General features: G+C 47.4%; 1 protein-coding gene across 1 annotated transcript in view; it reads right to left on the reverse strand.

Annotated features, from left to right (window-relative positions):
- TRAF3IP1 (TRAF3 interacting protein 1) overlaps positions 1-14,495 on the reverse strand; it is an 80,958-nt gene that overhangs the window by 46,105 nt on the left and 20,358 nt on the right. The window contains 6 exon segments of the mRNA XM_033229673.1: positions 1,863-1,899; positions 2,122-2,245; positions 5,920-6,003; positions 6,477-6,561; positions 7,849-7,869; positions 10,684-10,785. Of these exon segments, the coding sequence (XP_033085564.1) occupies positions 1,863-1,899; positions 2,122-2,245; positions 5,920-6,003; positions 6,477-6,561; positions 7,849-7,869; positions 10,684-10,785 (453 nt within the window).

The raw sequence follows: 14,495 nt of genomic DNA on the forward strand, positions 1-14,495 counted from the left end.
AAAAAGGTAAACACTAATGCCTGAAGGTTGAATGCAAAATGAAATAAACTTAGTGATATCCAATTGGCAAGCATGTGCCACTAGAGAAGAATTGTTTTACAACTTTAAAACAGGTGAACTGATTGTACATCCCTAAAAGGATATACCCAACAAAGAGGCAGACACACCTACCAAAAAAAAAATCCTTGGGCTGGTAGAGGTCAGGAGTTCAAGACCAACCTGGCCAACATGGTGAAACCCCGTCTCCACTAAAAATACAAAAAAAAAAAAAAACTGGGTGTGGTGGTGGGCGCCTATAATCCCAGTTACTTGGGAGGCTGAGGCAGGAGAATCATTTAAACCCTGGAGGTGGTGGTTGCAGTGAGCCAACATCACACCACTGCACTCCAGCCTGGACGACAGGGCGAGATTCCATCTCAAAAATAAATAAATAAATAAAAATAAAAAATAAAAATAAAATAAAATCCTTCAGCGTTTCCAGTAATCCTACTGTTGTTAAAAACCGGTAGTGGTGTTCCAAAATTGCTGTGTGTGCATATGAAGGATCATAAAGCATGGGGACAGCCGCTGTAGCTGGGAGCCAGGCTTTTTGGCATCAGATGGAGGAGATGCACATATAAAACCAAAGAATGCAGGCAAAACCCTACAATCCTAGATCGGAACTGAAAGTATCATCATGAAGTCAGAATAAACTTTCTTATTTTAAAAAAGTATATCCCTGCTTTTGCAGTGAAAATGCCTGGAAACAAGAAGCAACCCAGAGCAGAAAGCGGCCGGGTGCCTGGGAGAAATGAGGCAGTTACGGGGCACGAAGTACACAAAATAAGCCAGAAACGCCTTGTTGTATCAGAAAACAAGGAAACTAAAGAGTGCACTGGGCTGTGTCTAAAGGCCCCCAGTAAATAACTCCAATAGGCTCCCCTGGTCAAATACTTGGCAATCTGAACATTAATAAGAAAAATTGCGATGCGCTGAAATGAAACACATCCCCTATGTTAAAAATCCGTGACTAGGCCGGGCACAGCGTCCCATGCCTGTAATACCAGCACTTTGGGAGGCCAAGGCGGGTGGATAACTTGAGGTTAGGAATTGGAGACCAGCCTGGCCAACGAAGCGAAATCCTGTCTCTACTAAAAATACAAAAATTGGTCATAGTGGTGCACGCTTGTAGTCCCAGCTACTTGTGAGGCTGAGGCACGAGAATCGCTTGAACCCAGGAGGCAGAGGTTGCAGTAAGCTGAGATTGCACCACTGAACTCCAGCCTGGGTGACGAGCGAGACTCCGCCCCCCCAAAAAAAATTGTGACTTCATATAATACCAAAAAAAACCCTCAAAACCAACAAGTCCTCATTAGTCACCTGTGATGGGTGCCAGGAAACAAAGTCATCTTATGAGAACACATCCATAAAGGAAAGTACTCAGCCTGCCTCTTCTGCAGAAACTGTGTTCCAGGACACTCAAACCCTGGTGTGGGGAGCAGGGTTTGCACTACTGAGTTGTCCAGCTAGAAAACCAACAATAATATTCCAGAACTAGACTTGCTAAGGGCCTCAGGGATCATCTACTTCCACAGTCTAATCGAACGGATGAGACAAGACATCATCTGTAGGACAGCTGCCAGTGAGTTTCCAGCTTCCAACAGTGACCCCTCTCCTCTAAGGATTGGGAGTAGCAGCCATTGCCTTAGAGGAATCCATGCCCGCAGGGTCCTACGTACCGCCAGTGTGACCCCGCCAGTGTGACCCAGACCAGAACCTGGCACACAACAGTCCCTTGCACTGGATCCTTTCCAGGAACACGTGGAGAAGGTGCGTGAGCGCACACACATGGACACGCATGCACACTCGTGCCCAGGACTCACCATGCTTCTCCTCTTCTTCTAGTTCCACTGCTGCTACCTGAGCAGGAAAGGAAGGGGAAAAAAGAAGATTCAGGCTTGCTGAATTCTAAAAATCATGCTTCTGTGGATCTCGAAAAAGGAACAACAAAATTAACAAAGGTAAAAAACTAACAGAAAAATCACAGGACATTTTTGTCTACATAAATCTAAAAGCTAGAATATTAATCTCAATGTAGGTAAAACATTGTTATTAAAAAACACCACATTTCAGTTAACTAACCATTTCAATTTCTGACATTTCAGAGAGCTGAGGTGCAGCTTCCACCACAAACTGATCATCCTCTTCATTGTCAGAATTGTGCGACTCTACAATCACATTTGAGACGGTTTTACCACTCCCTGATCTAAATAAAAAGAAATTAAATTAGAAATGCTCTATCAATCACACGTTTTCATCAATCCCAGGCATCTGAAACTGTGTCACAGGTCAGCAGAGAGGAATCTAATCACCAACCATCTCTAGAACAGCATCTCAAGCCACCCGCTGAAGCTAAGACGGACTGTCTGCAGTGTCCTCTGCAAGCCCTCCAGGCCTGAGTCCCTGTGAGCCTCGCCCTCACTCCCCACCCAGTTTCCCCACATCCCTGTGCTGCCCCCCCAAGGCCTGAGTCCCTGTGAGCCTCGTCCTCCACCCCCACCCAGCTTCCCCACGTCCCTGTACTGCCCAGGCCTCCTGGTCCACACCTGGCCTCCCACCCCCCACAGCCTCACCATGCCCTCTACTGGACAAAGACCCTCAGGGCCCCTGCCTCTCCCCTGAACGCGCTCTCAGTGACACCAGCCCTTCATCTGCTGCTTTCTACCTGGAGGCACTTATTGCCCCGGGTCACAAACCTCAGGGCAGGGGCCACACTGGGGTCCCACTGACCAGGGGTGACCCCAGACCTCTCTTCACACACCCAGCTGGAGGCCCCTCATTCAACTCCTAGTCACAGTGGCTGCCCCATGTCCCACCCAGCACCACGTACACACTGCTCTCTCCACCCAGGTCCCATCATCATTCTGGACAAGTCCAACAGCCTGGCCCTCCAGCCCCACACCTTGTCCTCCTTGGTGACATCCTTCACCCAAGGGCTCTCTCATGCTCTCCAGGGCCACCCACTAGAACTGCCCCACCTATAGCTGCCTCACTCCTCCTCACTCAGGCCACTGTCAGCTCACTCTGTACAAATGTGAGCCCCAGATCCAAACACTCTATAGGCTCCTCGATGGCCCCTCCTGCCTTTGTTTCTTCCCTACACCCTCGTGCTTTAAGCAATCACCTAACTCCCCTGCCCCGTTATCACAGTGCCGCATGTGTGCACATGCATACACACACACACACACACACACACCCCCCAAAACCCTCCCTTGCTTCAGTGCCATGCACAAGGTCCAGAGGGAATCTAGACACTTGGGAACGAGTTCTTAAAATAACACCCATTGCCTCAAGTATGCTCAGCTTCCTCAACTGGGTCCTCGAGACGCTCAACAACCATCTGTGTGGCTCCGCCAGGACCAACCTCACTTCGCACCCCCTGCTCTGTCAGTACCGCAAGAAGCCTGGGCTCCCGTTCCTCATCTCTTGCGCTCCCAGCACACCCTCACTGTGGCCCACGTGGCACCCCCCAACACCTGCGCCCCCGTGCCTGCCCTGATTGGCAGCTGCTCTCTGTCCCGCCTTGCTCTCCAGGACACGGCTTCTCCACAGCCCTCAGCCGCAGCTGCCGCTCCTCCCACGGGCCTCTTGTCACAGGCCCAGAGGGAAGGTCAGTAATTTCCTTTTGTTTGCTGTGGCTTCCAGATCATTCTCTCTAAAAACCGCCAACTTTAAATCTTGTCACCCTCGACCCCATCATTGCTGCCATCAGCTGCCAACCCCTGGTCCCACCCGGTCCTCCCGGACCTGCCACTCTCGCCAACGCTGCTCCTGTCTTGTGATTTCAAGTATTGAGAAACGATCCTTCCCAGATCCTGGCCTTGGGTCCCTCAACCCTCCTGGGATGATCCCACCTCCCACACTCGACACCCACGCCCAGGGTCACCCCGTCAGTACCACTAACAGCAAGCCCCAATCTCCAATCCAGTGCCCCACACCTTTACCACCACCCATCTTCCTAGCTCATGGCCCTAGGACCTGACTCCAACAATCCTTCCACCCATCCAGCACCTTCAGCCTCTCAATCCTACTGCCTCCTCCTGACCTTCACCCCGAGAGCTCTTCCCTCATTCACTGGCATAAATCCCACACTGGTCATGACCGAAGCGCTTCCACATACTCCAACTCCTTCCCTGAGCCCTGTTTAATCCAGCCTGTGCACCCACGCCTGCAGGTGTAGCCAGCTGCGGCTGCAGAACAGGCTCCACCACACCATCTCCTGTCTCTTTACGCCCAAGTCCTCCAGATGCTGCCCCGAAGTCAGTTGTCAGCCACGGCCTCCGCCCAGGCACCATGGACAGGCAGCCCATCCTTCTTTGCGGTGGAGACTGTCCTGTGCATTGCAGGAGGTTCAGCAACAGCCCTGCCCTAACCCCTCCCCCTCATCAGAACACCAGAAAATGTCTCCAAATCATGGACCAATGTCCCCAAAGGGGACAACCTAGAGGAAAACCTCTGCTCCAGTCTCTTCACTAGCCCACTCTCGTGCACAGCGACTTCACCCAGCCCCTCTTTCCTCTAACACTCTTCTTCCCCCGGACCCTCTTACGGCTCATGAGAAAAATAAGTACCAGAAAATGACCTTAAGAATCTGCACCACACCATGTGCCGACTCCACCTCCGCACCGGTTCCCACACCCACGCCGGGGCTCTGCTCCACCAAATCCCTGTCTCACGTCGCCTACGTCATCCATTTCCCCTCTCCACTGGATCATTCCCATCATCAGAAAAATCGTAACTCCCCTTGACACCACCTTTCCCACTTTCTAGTCTTTTTTTTTTTTTTTTTTTTGAGACGGAGTCTCGCTCTGTCACCCAGGCTGGAGTGCAGTGGCCGGATCTCAGCTCACTGCAAGCTCCGCCTCCCGGGTTCACGCCATTCTCCTGCCTCAGCCTCCCGAGTAGCTGGGACTACAGGCGCCCGCCACCTCGCCCGGCTAGTTTTTTATAGTTTTTAGTAGAGACGGGGTTTCACCGTGTTAGCCAGGATGGTCTCGATCTCCTGACCTCGTGATCCGCCCGTCTCGGCCTCCCAAAGTGCTGGGATTACAGGCTTGAGCCACCGCACCCGGCCCCCACTTTCTAGTCTTATTCCTTCGCTTCTCTTTGTGGCAAAACTCCTAGAAAAACACATCTACTCCTCCTGCCTCCAATTCCTGCCTCTTATTTGATCTGAAACCCACTCTGATCCATCCTGTCTGTCGTTTGTCTTTATATTGCTTATGACTTTTTTTTTTTTGAGATAGTCTCGCTCTGTCACCCAGGTTGGAGTACAGCAGTGCAATCTCAGCTCATTGTAACCTCTACCTCCCAGGTTCAAGCAATTCTCCTGCCTCAGCCTCCTGAGTAGCTGGCACTACAGGCACACCCCACAAGGCCCAGCTAACTTTTGAATTTTTAGTAGAGACGGGGGTTTCACCACATTGGCCAGGCTGGTCTCAAACTCCTGACCTCAAGCGATCCGCCCACCTTGGATTCCCAAAATGTTGGGATTACAGGTGTGAGCCACCAGGCCCAGCCTGCTTATAACATTTTCATCACCTTCTATTTTTAATTTTTGTGCAATTAAGCCCCTAATTTTTTCCCCATTTTTTTCCTAATTCCTCTACTGTTTTCATGCTTAGAAAGTCTTCAATCTAGGGGTCAGAGAAATGCAGTCCAACATTTTCCCACAGATGTGAAGATTTAATTGCACATGTATGCATGGTTTTTCTCTTTCATCCATCTGACATGTCTGTTGGCCCATGGTGTGAGGCGAGGGCCTACCCTCACTTTTGTTCCTCAATAGCATGTTTCCAGCACCATGTGCTGCATCCCTCCCCCATCTCTCATTGGAGGCACCGTGCCCAAGGGAGAACTGCCCTGCTGAGCCAGTCTTACCTATCTGTTGGTAACGCCTCTGCGCTGTCTTGCCGTTTGACCCGGGGAGGGGCTGGTCTTGCACTCCCAGGCCGAGGAATTCTTCTAAACCCAAATATTGGAAAACCAAAAAAGGAGTATGAAAGGCTTATACATTTCCAAATGGAAAAAGAAAGCCCGGGTGAATGTTAACACTCATCTCCAGGCCATAATCAATGTGCTAGTTAGGACGCACCACTCTGCAGAAGAGGAGGAACGTCCCGGGAATCCAACCAACCAGAAAGTGTCCATCTTTCAACTTGTATTTTCAGTAATTTCAGAATACCAACAACTATCATTAATCAAAACATCACATAATTCAGCTATAATTTTGAATTCCCCTAAATCTCCAAAATATTCTGCATATAGTGATGTGACTCCGGTACAGAAAACTGATACACTTCTTGTATTTTTTGTACAAGTAATTCCTCATAAGTTAGCTCAAGCACTAAATAAACAGCAACAAGCAGAAAGAGAAGCACAGCGGCGTCCTAGGTGTGATCACTCTGCTGAGGGAAAGGGATTCAAAGCACACAGACCTGATGTGGGATGAAAGCTCATTAGGAATTTCTGGAGTCTCTGGCATGTCAGACTTATCTTGGCCAGCAGGTCCAACGTCTCCTTCTAAACAAATGACAATCAATTAGCAATTCACGAAGGAAAAAACACACCGATAACTATTTGAAAATACTATTTACATTTGTATTTGCAGTTATTTGCAATCAAATACATTTGTAATTGCAAATACAAATGAGCAATTTTTCCATCAATCATGTTGATGAAGAGAAAACCAATGTCTGATATCTAAACTTGGTGAAGATTTGGGAAAACGGGCACACTCCAACCCAGGGAATACAAACTGGTTCAACTACTTCAGAAATAAAATTCAAAAGGCAGGCCGATCAACTCAGCGCTTATAGGAAATACAGCCCAAGAGGAGAAATGGACACATGTCAAGATGCTCACCCATCACCACTGATGATACTGACAGTCAGTCACAAAGTAAATTATGGTACAGTCACATGCTAGCCCCCTTTTGTGTAACAATCCAGTACAGTAATACATCTAACAATTATATGCATATGCATATATATACAGGGTTCTAGAAGAATATTCATTTATGTTATAAGCAGTAGAATTAATTACCAGTGCTTTTAATTTTTATTCTTTTTTTGGCATTTTTAAATTTTTCTACATTGGTATGTACCATATTATGTTTATAATCTGAACAAAGTTTTCTTCATTTTGATGAAAAGAATTAATCAGTAAATAACAAGGCCCAAACTATTAAGACAAGTTTACTCCACTATTTAAAGTAAAAGGAATTAACACTTCAGAAAATAGTCAGAATTTGAATATTAGAAATATACTTTATATTCTGGAAAAAAAAATCTGAAATGTATTCTTTTCAAATTTAAAAGATATAAATTAAATCTCAAATTAAATTAGGGTAGTTTGCCGGGCATGGTGGCTCACGCCTGTAATCCCAGCACTTTGGGAGGCCGAGGTGGGTGGATCACCTGAGGTTGGGAGTTCCAGACCAATCTGACCAAGATGGAGAAACCCCATCTCTACTAAAAATACACAATTAGCCAGGCATGGTGGTCCATGCCTGTAATCCCAGCTACTTGGGAGGCTGAGTCAGGAGAATCGCTTGAACCCGGGAGGCGGAGGTTGCAGTGAGCCAAGACTGCACCATTGCATCCCAGCCTAGGCAACGAGAGTGAAACTCCATCTCAATAAATAAATAAATAAATAAATAAATAAATAAAGGTAGTTAAGATCTTTTTCCATAAAATAAGTTACTTTCACTAATGCACTTTATAAAGCACGAATCTGAGAGTCCACATTTACATTCACATACATGCATGCAATTGATATGACACGCAGGTATCTAAGGCCATTCCTCACCTGCATCACTGGTGGAGTCACCTAAAAAAAAAGCACATCAGAAAATCAGTTTTTGTGTAAGTCAACCTCAATATAGTAAATGATGAGAACAGAATTAGAGAAAAAACACATTGTACATAATTTTGAATGTCTGTTAAGAAAAAAAGATCATTTCCTCATAGCTGCTTTTCTAATGTCCCTATTGCCATTTTGTTTTATTTTCAAAAATAGAAAAACAAAGAGCAAACAAACTGTGCATCATAAAATGGTACTAGATAGAAACAGGACACAGGGATGTGGAGAAAGCACACCGGAGAGAGGAAGTAAACAAGTTCATGAGACAAGAATCAACAAAGCCAGAGCCACAGAAAAAGCACATCCCAATGTGAGGGAGCCACGCAACAGCCTGAACCCAGCCACCAGATCCCAGGCCGCTCCACAGACTGGGAGACAGCCAGCAACAGCCCATCGTATAGACATGACTGCTAAGTATTTTTCCATCAGCTCCTGAAAGCAGAAGAAACTCTTCCAGCTCAACACAGGTCCCCCTCTGCACCTTCACCCAGGATCCTTTTTCTTCAAGTGCTGTGTCTTGGGCACAAATGTGACCTAAACAGTCAAAGTAAATGAGCAGTGGCACCACAGGAGTGGGGTGGATTCAAAACCACAGGTGGGAAATCTGTTTCACACTCTTAAGATGCACAAACGCATTTGCAGAGGAGTGGAAAGCACATGGATTCACATGACAACCCAGGACACTCTACGGGCACAGAGGAGGCAGCAGGGCCTGATGCAGCCTCTTGTTTAGCATGGCCCCACCCCAGACAGGAACAGTTCATGCAGCCTCGAGACATCAGCCTGGGTTATTCTGAGGGTCCACACGGCGCAGAGTAAGGAGCACTGCACAGACACCTCCAGCTCATTTATTCACAGGAGGACTTTCCATGAGCGTTAACAGTCACGAGCTCATAAATGCTGCCCTAAGAGGGGGCCAAGCTTGTGGATCAAGGGGAACCAGGAGATTCTAGAGGACCCTATTAATATGGGCCTGGGAGCCTCCAGAGGTCACACCCCACAAAGTGCCACAGCACAGGGGGCAGCCTGGCACCCGCCAGGGCCTAGGGGACTGCAGGGCACAGTGGTTAGCAGGGTCCTGGAGAATGTGGTTCAGACAGTGCCACTAGACGCAGTTTCAGAGACCCCAGCACTTTGAGCCAATGCAGGTGGAGGACTCAGCTCAACCCTGGGATGGGACTGCTGGGGACCAAGAGCAGGTGACAGAAGATCTTCTCCTCATGGCTGTGCAGCCTGGAGCATGTGCTTAGCAGAAACCAGCACTGAGAGTCCTCGTGCAACCTGGGGGTAGGCAGCAGACATAGTTTCAAACCCCCGGCTCTTTCTTCAAAACACCAGGGTGTTCAGGACAGGCCCTGGGTTAACACAGCACTCAGAAAGGTTCCTGAGAGGTGCGGTTATTCAACCACAAGGCTGATACCCAGAAGGAAAGTCAGCACAGTGAACTCTCTACCTTTCAATGGATACTTCCAGTCCCCGTCACCCAGAACCCAAGGTACCTGCCACATGGCCCACACCATCCTCCCCAAGGCCTGTGCTTCTACAGCGCCAGCACTCTGCCAGCTCCTGCCCTCACAATCTCGTCCCAGGTGACCTCCCCACCCAGGCTCCCGCCATCACCCGGCGCCAGCAACTCTCACAGCTCCTCTCTAACCTGGGCCTTCCCCCTACACTCCAGGCCGGCTCCCCCATCACATGCCAGCAGCCCTGGAATCCCACCACTTCTCCCTTCCCAGGGTTCCTCCACAGTCCAGGCCTCTCTCTCTTCTCTGGACAATCTTTAACCCTCCCTAATTAACATGGCCACTCTTTAAAATCTAAATATCATTACACTGTTCCTCCTAAAGACATAATTAGCCTCCCGCTGCTCTTCCAATAAAGGTTAAACTCCATAAGCTGGCACAGGGACCTGGCTCTGGCACTTCCTCTGGGCTGAGCCAGCCCTGCTGCAGTCGCATCCCAGCTGGGATCTTGGTTTATGCAGTCCCTTCTGCCCTGCAGGCTCTCTGGGCCACCCTCATGAACCAAGGTGCCCCCGTCCCAGAATGCCACTTCATTAAATGGTTTTGGTTGATCTTCGAGCCTCATCTGCACCAGGAAGGCAGAAGGCCAGCCTGACTTCACTGGCTCATGCACTCCCAGCCCCAGGGCTGACATGTAGTAGGCCTTCAACAGATAATTTTCTGTTTGACGAATCAACAAATATCAGCCCTTATCTGGCCACACCCCACCCTGCTGCTGCCCCCTGCACAAGCCTTGGTTACCTGGGCACTGACACTCTTGCAGGCCTGTTAGGAACTCCAAGGCCTCAAAACACAAACACTGAATGGCTATTTTACCAAAGTTTTTTTTAAGGCTGAGAAAATTTATGGTGAAAGTAAAGTCTCACTGAGGTATAATTCAACACTCAAAGAAAGTGATGGAAAAATCATGGTGGCCACAGCACTGTGACCATGAAGTCTGGGGGGGTACACCTCTTGGCCGGTGGGGCTCTCCAAGTAGTGACCCCGAAACTTTCCAGGGACCACTCATGACACCCCCCAAGTGATGAACCATGCCACCTCCTCTCACTAACATTGGGGGAGCACACAAGTGGGTCCAATGCTATCAAGAAACCACCATGTTCGATTCTAGTTTATGCAAAAAGGCAGAAGTGAATCACTTGCCACGTTCAGACCCAAGGGGAAAACTCTGGGCTCTGGGCTGCAGCCCTTTGGGAAGAAGGTTCTGGAGGGCTCACTCTGCTCTCACCAGAAAAGGGCGAAACGGGACCGTTCTTACCTTTCTGCTTCTCTGCGGGGTCGGGCTCAGTATTCTCACACCGCAGACTAGCTGAATTATCATCTGAAATACTAGTTGACTTAATATTAGCTTCTTTTGTTCCTGACATAAAACAGTTTAAAATTAATCATTAAAACTGTACACCGAAGGGCCGGTGATCAGCAGCTTCGTTAACATAGAGCACACTCACTTATCTATGTTTTCCCACACTGCAGGTTTACAAAGGACTGACCAAAGGCAGCTTTTAGAAAACATGCATCTAGAATGTTCCTCCCCCATGGGCGGCTCTGGGGTGAAAGGGAAAGGGCACCCCAGACTGTGAGTGGATCCTGGGTCTATTCAGGCCAGGAGGAGCAGACTGCCCTCGCCCCCCATTTCTGGAACTACCTGACACTGCCAGTTTCCACTCACCTCCCCACTACAGCCAGACCCAGCAGGTGAGAGGCTGCAAGTAGGCGGCTGTTTCAGAAACGCAGGAAGAAAAGAAAAATATTTTGGACACAGTGCACAGTCCTGGCCATACTGAAAACTTCCACATACTTGTCTACTAATGACTGACTGATGTTCCAAAGTTTATGAAGATAGAAAAAATACCAAATACCTGAGAAAATATTTTTGCTGTGAAAAACAAAAGCAAGCTGGGCACAGTGGCTTACACCTATAATCCTCGCAATCTGGGGGGCCTAGGTGGGAGGATCACTTGAGCCCGGGAGTAAAGACAACCTAGGTAACGCAGGGAGACCTCGTCTCCACAAAAAATATAAAACTTAAAAAACTACCCAGGCATGGTTACATACACCTGTAGTTAGCTACTCAGGAGGCTGAGATGGGAGGATCACTTGAGTCCAGGAATTCGAGGCTGCAGTAAGCTACGATCACATCACTGTACTCCAGTCCAGGGAAAAGAGTAAGACCCTATCTTGAAAAAAAAAAAAAAAAAGAGGCCAAGCACAGTGGCTTATGCCTGTAGTCCCAACACTTTGGGAGGCCAAGGCAGGCACGAGCCTAGGCAACCTGACAAAACTTCATCTCTACAAAAATTAGCTAGGCATGGTGGCAGGTGCCTGTAGTCCCAGCTACCCAGGAGGCTGAGGCAGGAGAATCGCGTGAGCCGAGGAGGTCGAGGCGGCAGTGAGCCATGATTGTGCCACTGCTCTCCAGCCTGCGTGTAAGAGTGAGATCCTGTCTGGAAAAAAAAAAAAAAAAGGTAGGAGGCAGGTATGGTGGCTCACACCTGTAATCCCAGCACTTTGGGAGGCTGAGGCGGGAGGATCACAAGGTCAAGAGAGCGAGACCATCCTGGCCAACATGGTGAAACCGCATCTCTACTAAAAATACAAAAATTAGCTGGGTGTGGTGGCATGCCCCTGTAGTTCCAGCTACTTGGGAGGCTGAGGCAGGAGAATCTCTTGGACCTGGGAAGCAGGGGTTGCAGTGAGCTGAGATCGCACCACTGCACTCCAGCCCGATGACAGAGCCAGACTCTGTCTCAAAAAAAAAAAAGATAGGGGGCCCAGATGAGGGGCTAGAAGAATAGGTTCTACATTACAGCAGGACCCAGAGCTGGAAAACTAGCCCACAGTCAAAGGACCTACCACTCCAAAAAGAAACTGGGAGACAAAAATAAAATTGGAAAAATGTTCCCTTTCCTGAAACCCAATCTAATAATTCTTAAAACTATTCAAAACAGCTTACATCAGAATCAACCTGACATTAACTACCATATAACTGTTTTATTTATAATGTAAAAGAACTACATAAAATAGATGACATATAATTTTGCAAAGACATTTTTATTAATCTGTGAAAATGATGCTGACTTAAATAGTCTGGTTCAAATAGTTATTTATATTTTATAAAGGCTAACCAGAGAATAAACATGAAATATTAAGTTCTTAACAAAAAAAAATCTAAAAATAAACATAAGCTTGGCAGTTGTAGATGATCAACTTCAGAAGAAAACACTCTAATAATTTTAAGTTGTGTACTTGATTTCAAAGTGTCAAATATTTTCCATATTCTACCATACCCACCATCACAATAAGCAAATTATAAATGCATTATCTTCATTCTGTAATTCAGAGACCAATGACACTTTCACAATTTTACCTTTTCAAAGTTCTAGTGGTATTCTTATGTAAGCTTTACTAAACCCCAAGTTCACACCGAGAGAAAGAACATGAAAACAGACTATACGCTCATTAATGATACCACACTGTAGAATGAATTCTTAATCACAGAGAAGAGACTAGCCAATTTGTCAAATAATAGTTTTAAACAAATAAATAATGCACTTATAAAATGAAAATGATGGCCGGGAGCAGTGGCTCACACCTGTAATCCCAGCACTTTGGGAGGCCCAGAGAGGTGGATCATCTGAGGTCAGGAGTTCAAGTCCAGCCTGGCCAACATGGTGAAATCCCATCTCTACTGAAAACACAAAAATTAGCTGTACCTAGTGGCACACACCTGCAATCCCAGCTTCTCAGGAGACTGAGACATGAGAATCCCTTGAACCCGGGAGGCAGAGGTTGCAGTGAGCCAAGATTGCGCCACCGCATTCCAACCTTGCAACAGAGTGAGACTCCATCTCAAAAAAGAAATAAAATAAAAATGACTATGAATTGGCAAAATAAAAATTTAAAAAAGAGTCACAGCATAAACACAATCTGTTCTCTGGAGCTACCTGGTAACCAGTGAACGTTGCAGGTGAGAATGTGAGCCCTGGCTCAAGAAAAAGAGTCACAGCATAAACACAATCTGTTGTCTGGAGCTACCTGGTAACCAGTGAACCTTGCAGGTGAGAATGTGAGCCCTGGCTCAAGATGCCCTAGGGTGGAACACTGACGCTTCCTCTCTCCACGGGCTATGCTTTGGTCAGGTCTCTCAGCCTTCCTGAGCCGCAGTTTGCCCCACCTCATGCAGCCACCCTGAGTCAAATGAGATCTTGTGCATAAAGCCAGGAGCACTGTGCTGGGCTGGGAGGGGCCAGTCCCTATCAGTCACTATTAACTGAAACTAAGCAGATGTATGGCCCACACATACAATTGAAAGAGGTCCATCATTCTGCCAGTGTTCTGCGCAAAATTTAGCTACACTAAGTTAAATGTGATCAAATAGCCAGTGTTAAAAAAAAAAAAAGAAAAGAAAAAAATAGAAAAACATTTCTGGGACAATCAGAATAGGGCTTGGGTTTTAGGTGCCATTAGGAAGCAATAACTCAGCTCAGTTAGACAATACTTTTCTGGCTATACAGGAAAATGTACTTTTTATATAAAGCTGCATGTTGAAGTATGTAGAGATAAAGTGCTAGGATGTTTTTTAACATACTTTGAAACAGTTCATTAAAATATGTAACTAGATGCTGGGTATGGTGGCTTATGCCTGTAATCCCAGTACTTCGGGAGTTTGAGGTGAAAGTGATCCTTTGAGGATCACTTGAGCCCAGGAGTTCAAACCAGCCTAGGCAACAAAGTGAGATGCCCTCTCTACAAAAAAAAAAAAAAAAATTTAGTTTGGCATGGTGACACATGCCTGTAGTCCCAACCAGTCAAGAGGCTGAGACGGGAGGATCACTTGAGCCCAGGAGTTCAAGACTGCAGTGAGCTATAATCATACCACTGCACTCCAGGCTGAGTGACAGAGCAAAGCCTTGTTTCAAAAATACACACAAGAAGCCGGGTATGGTGGCACACATCTGTAGTCCCAGCTACTCAGGAGGCTGAAGCAGAAGAATCACTTGAACTCAGGAAGTGGAGGTTGCAGTGAGCTAAGATCACGCCACTGTACCCCAGCCTGGGCAACAGAGTGAG

The sequence above is a fragment of the Trachypithecus francoisi genome, unplaced genomic scaffold, assembly GCF_009764315.1.
Source record: "Trachypithecus francoisi isolate TF-2019V2 unplaced genomic scaffold, Tfra_2.0 Lachesis_group13, whole genome shotgun sequence".
NCBI classification, from domain to species: domain Eukaryota; kingdom Metazoa; phylum Chordata; class Mammalia; order Primates; family Cercopithecidae; genus Trachypithecus; species Trachypithecus francoisi.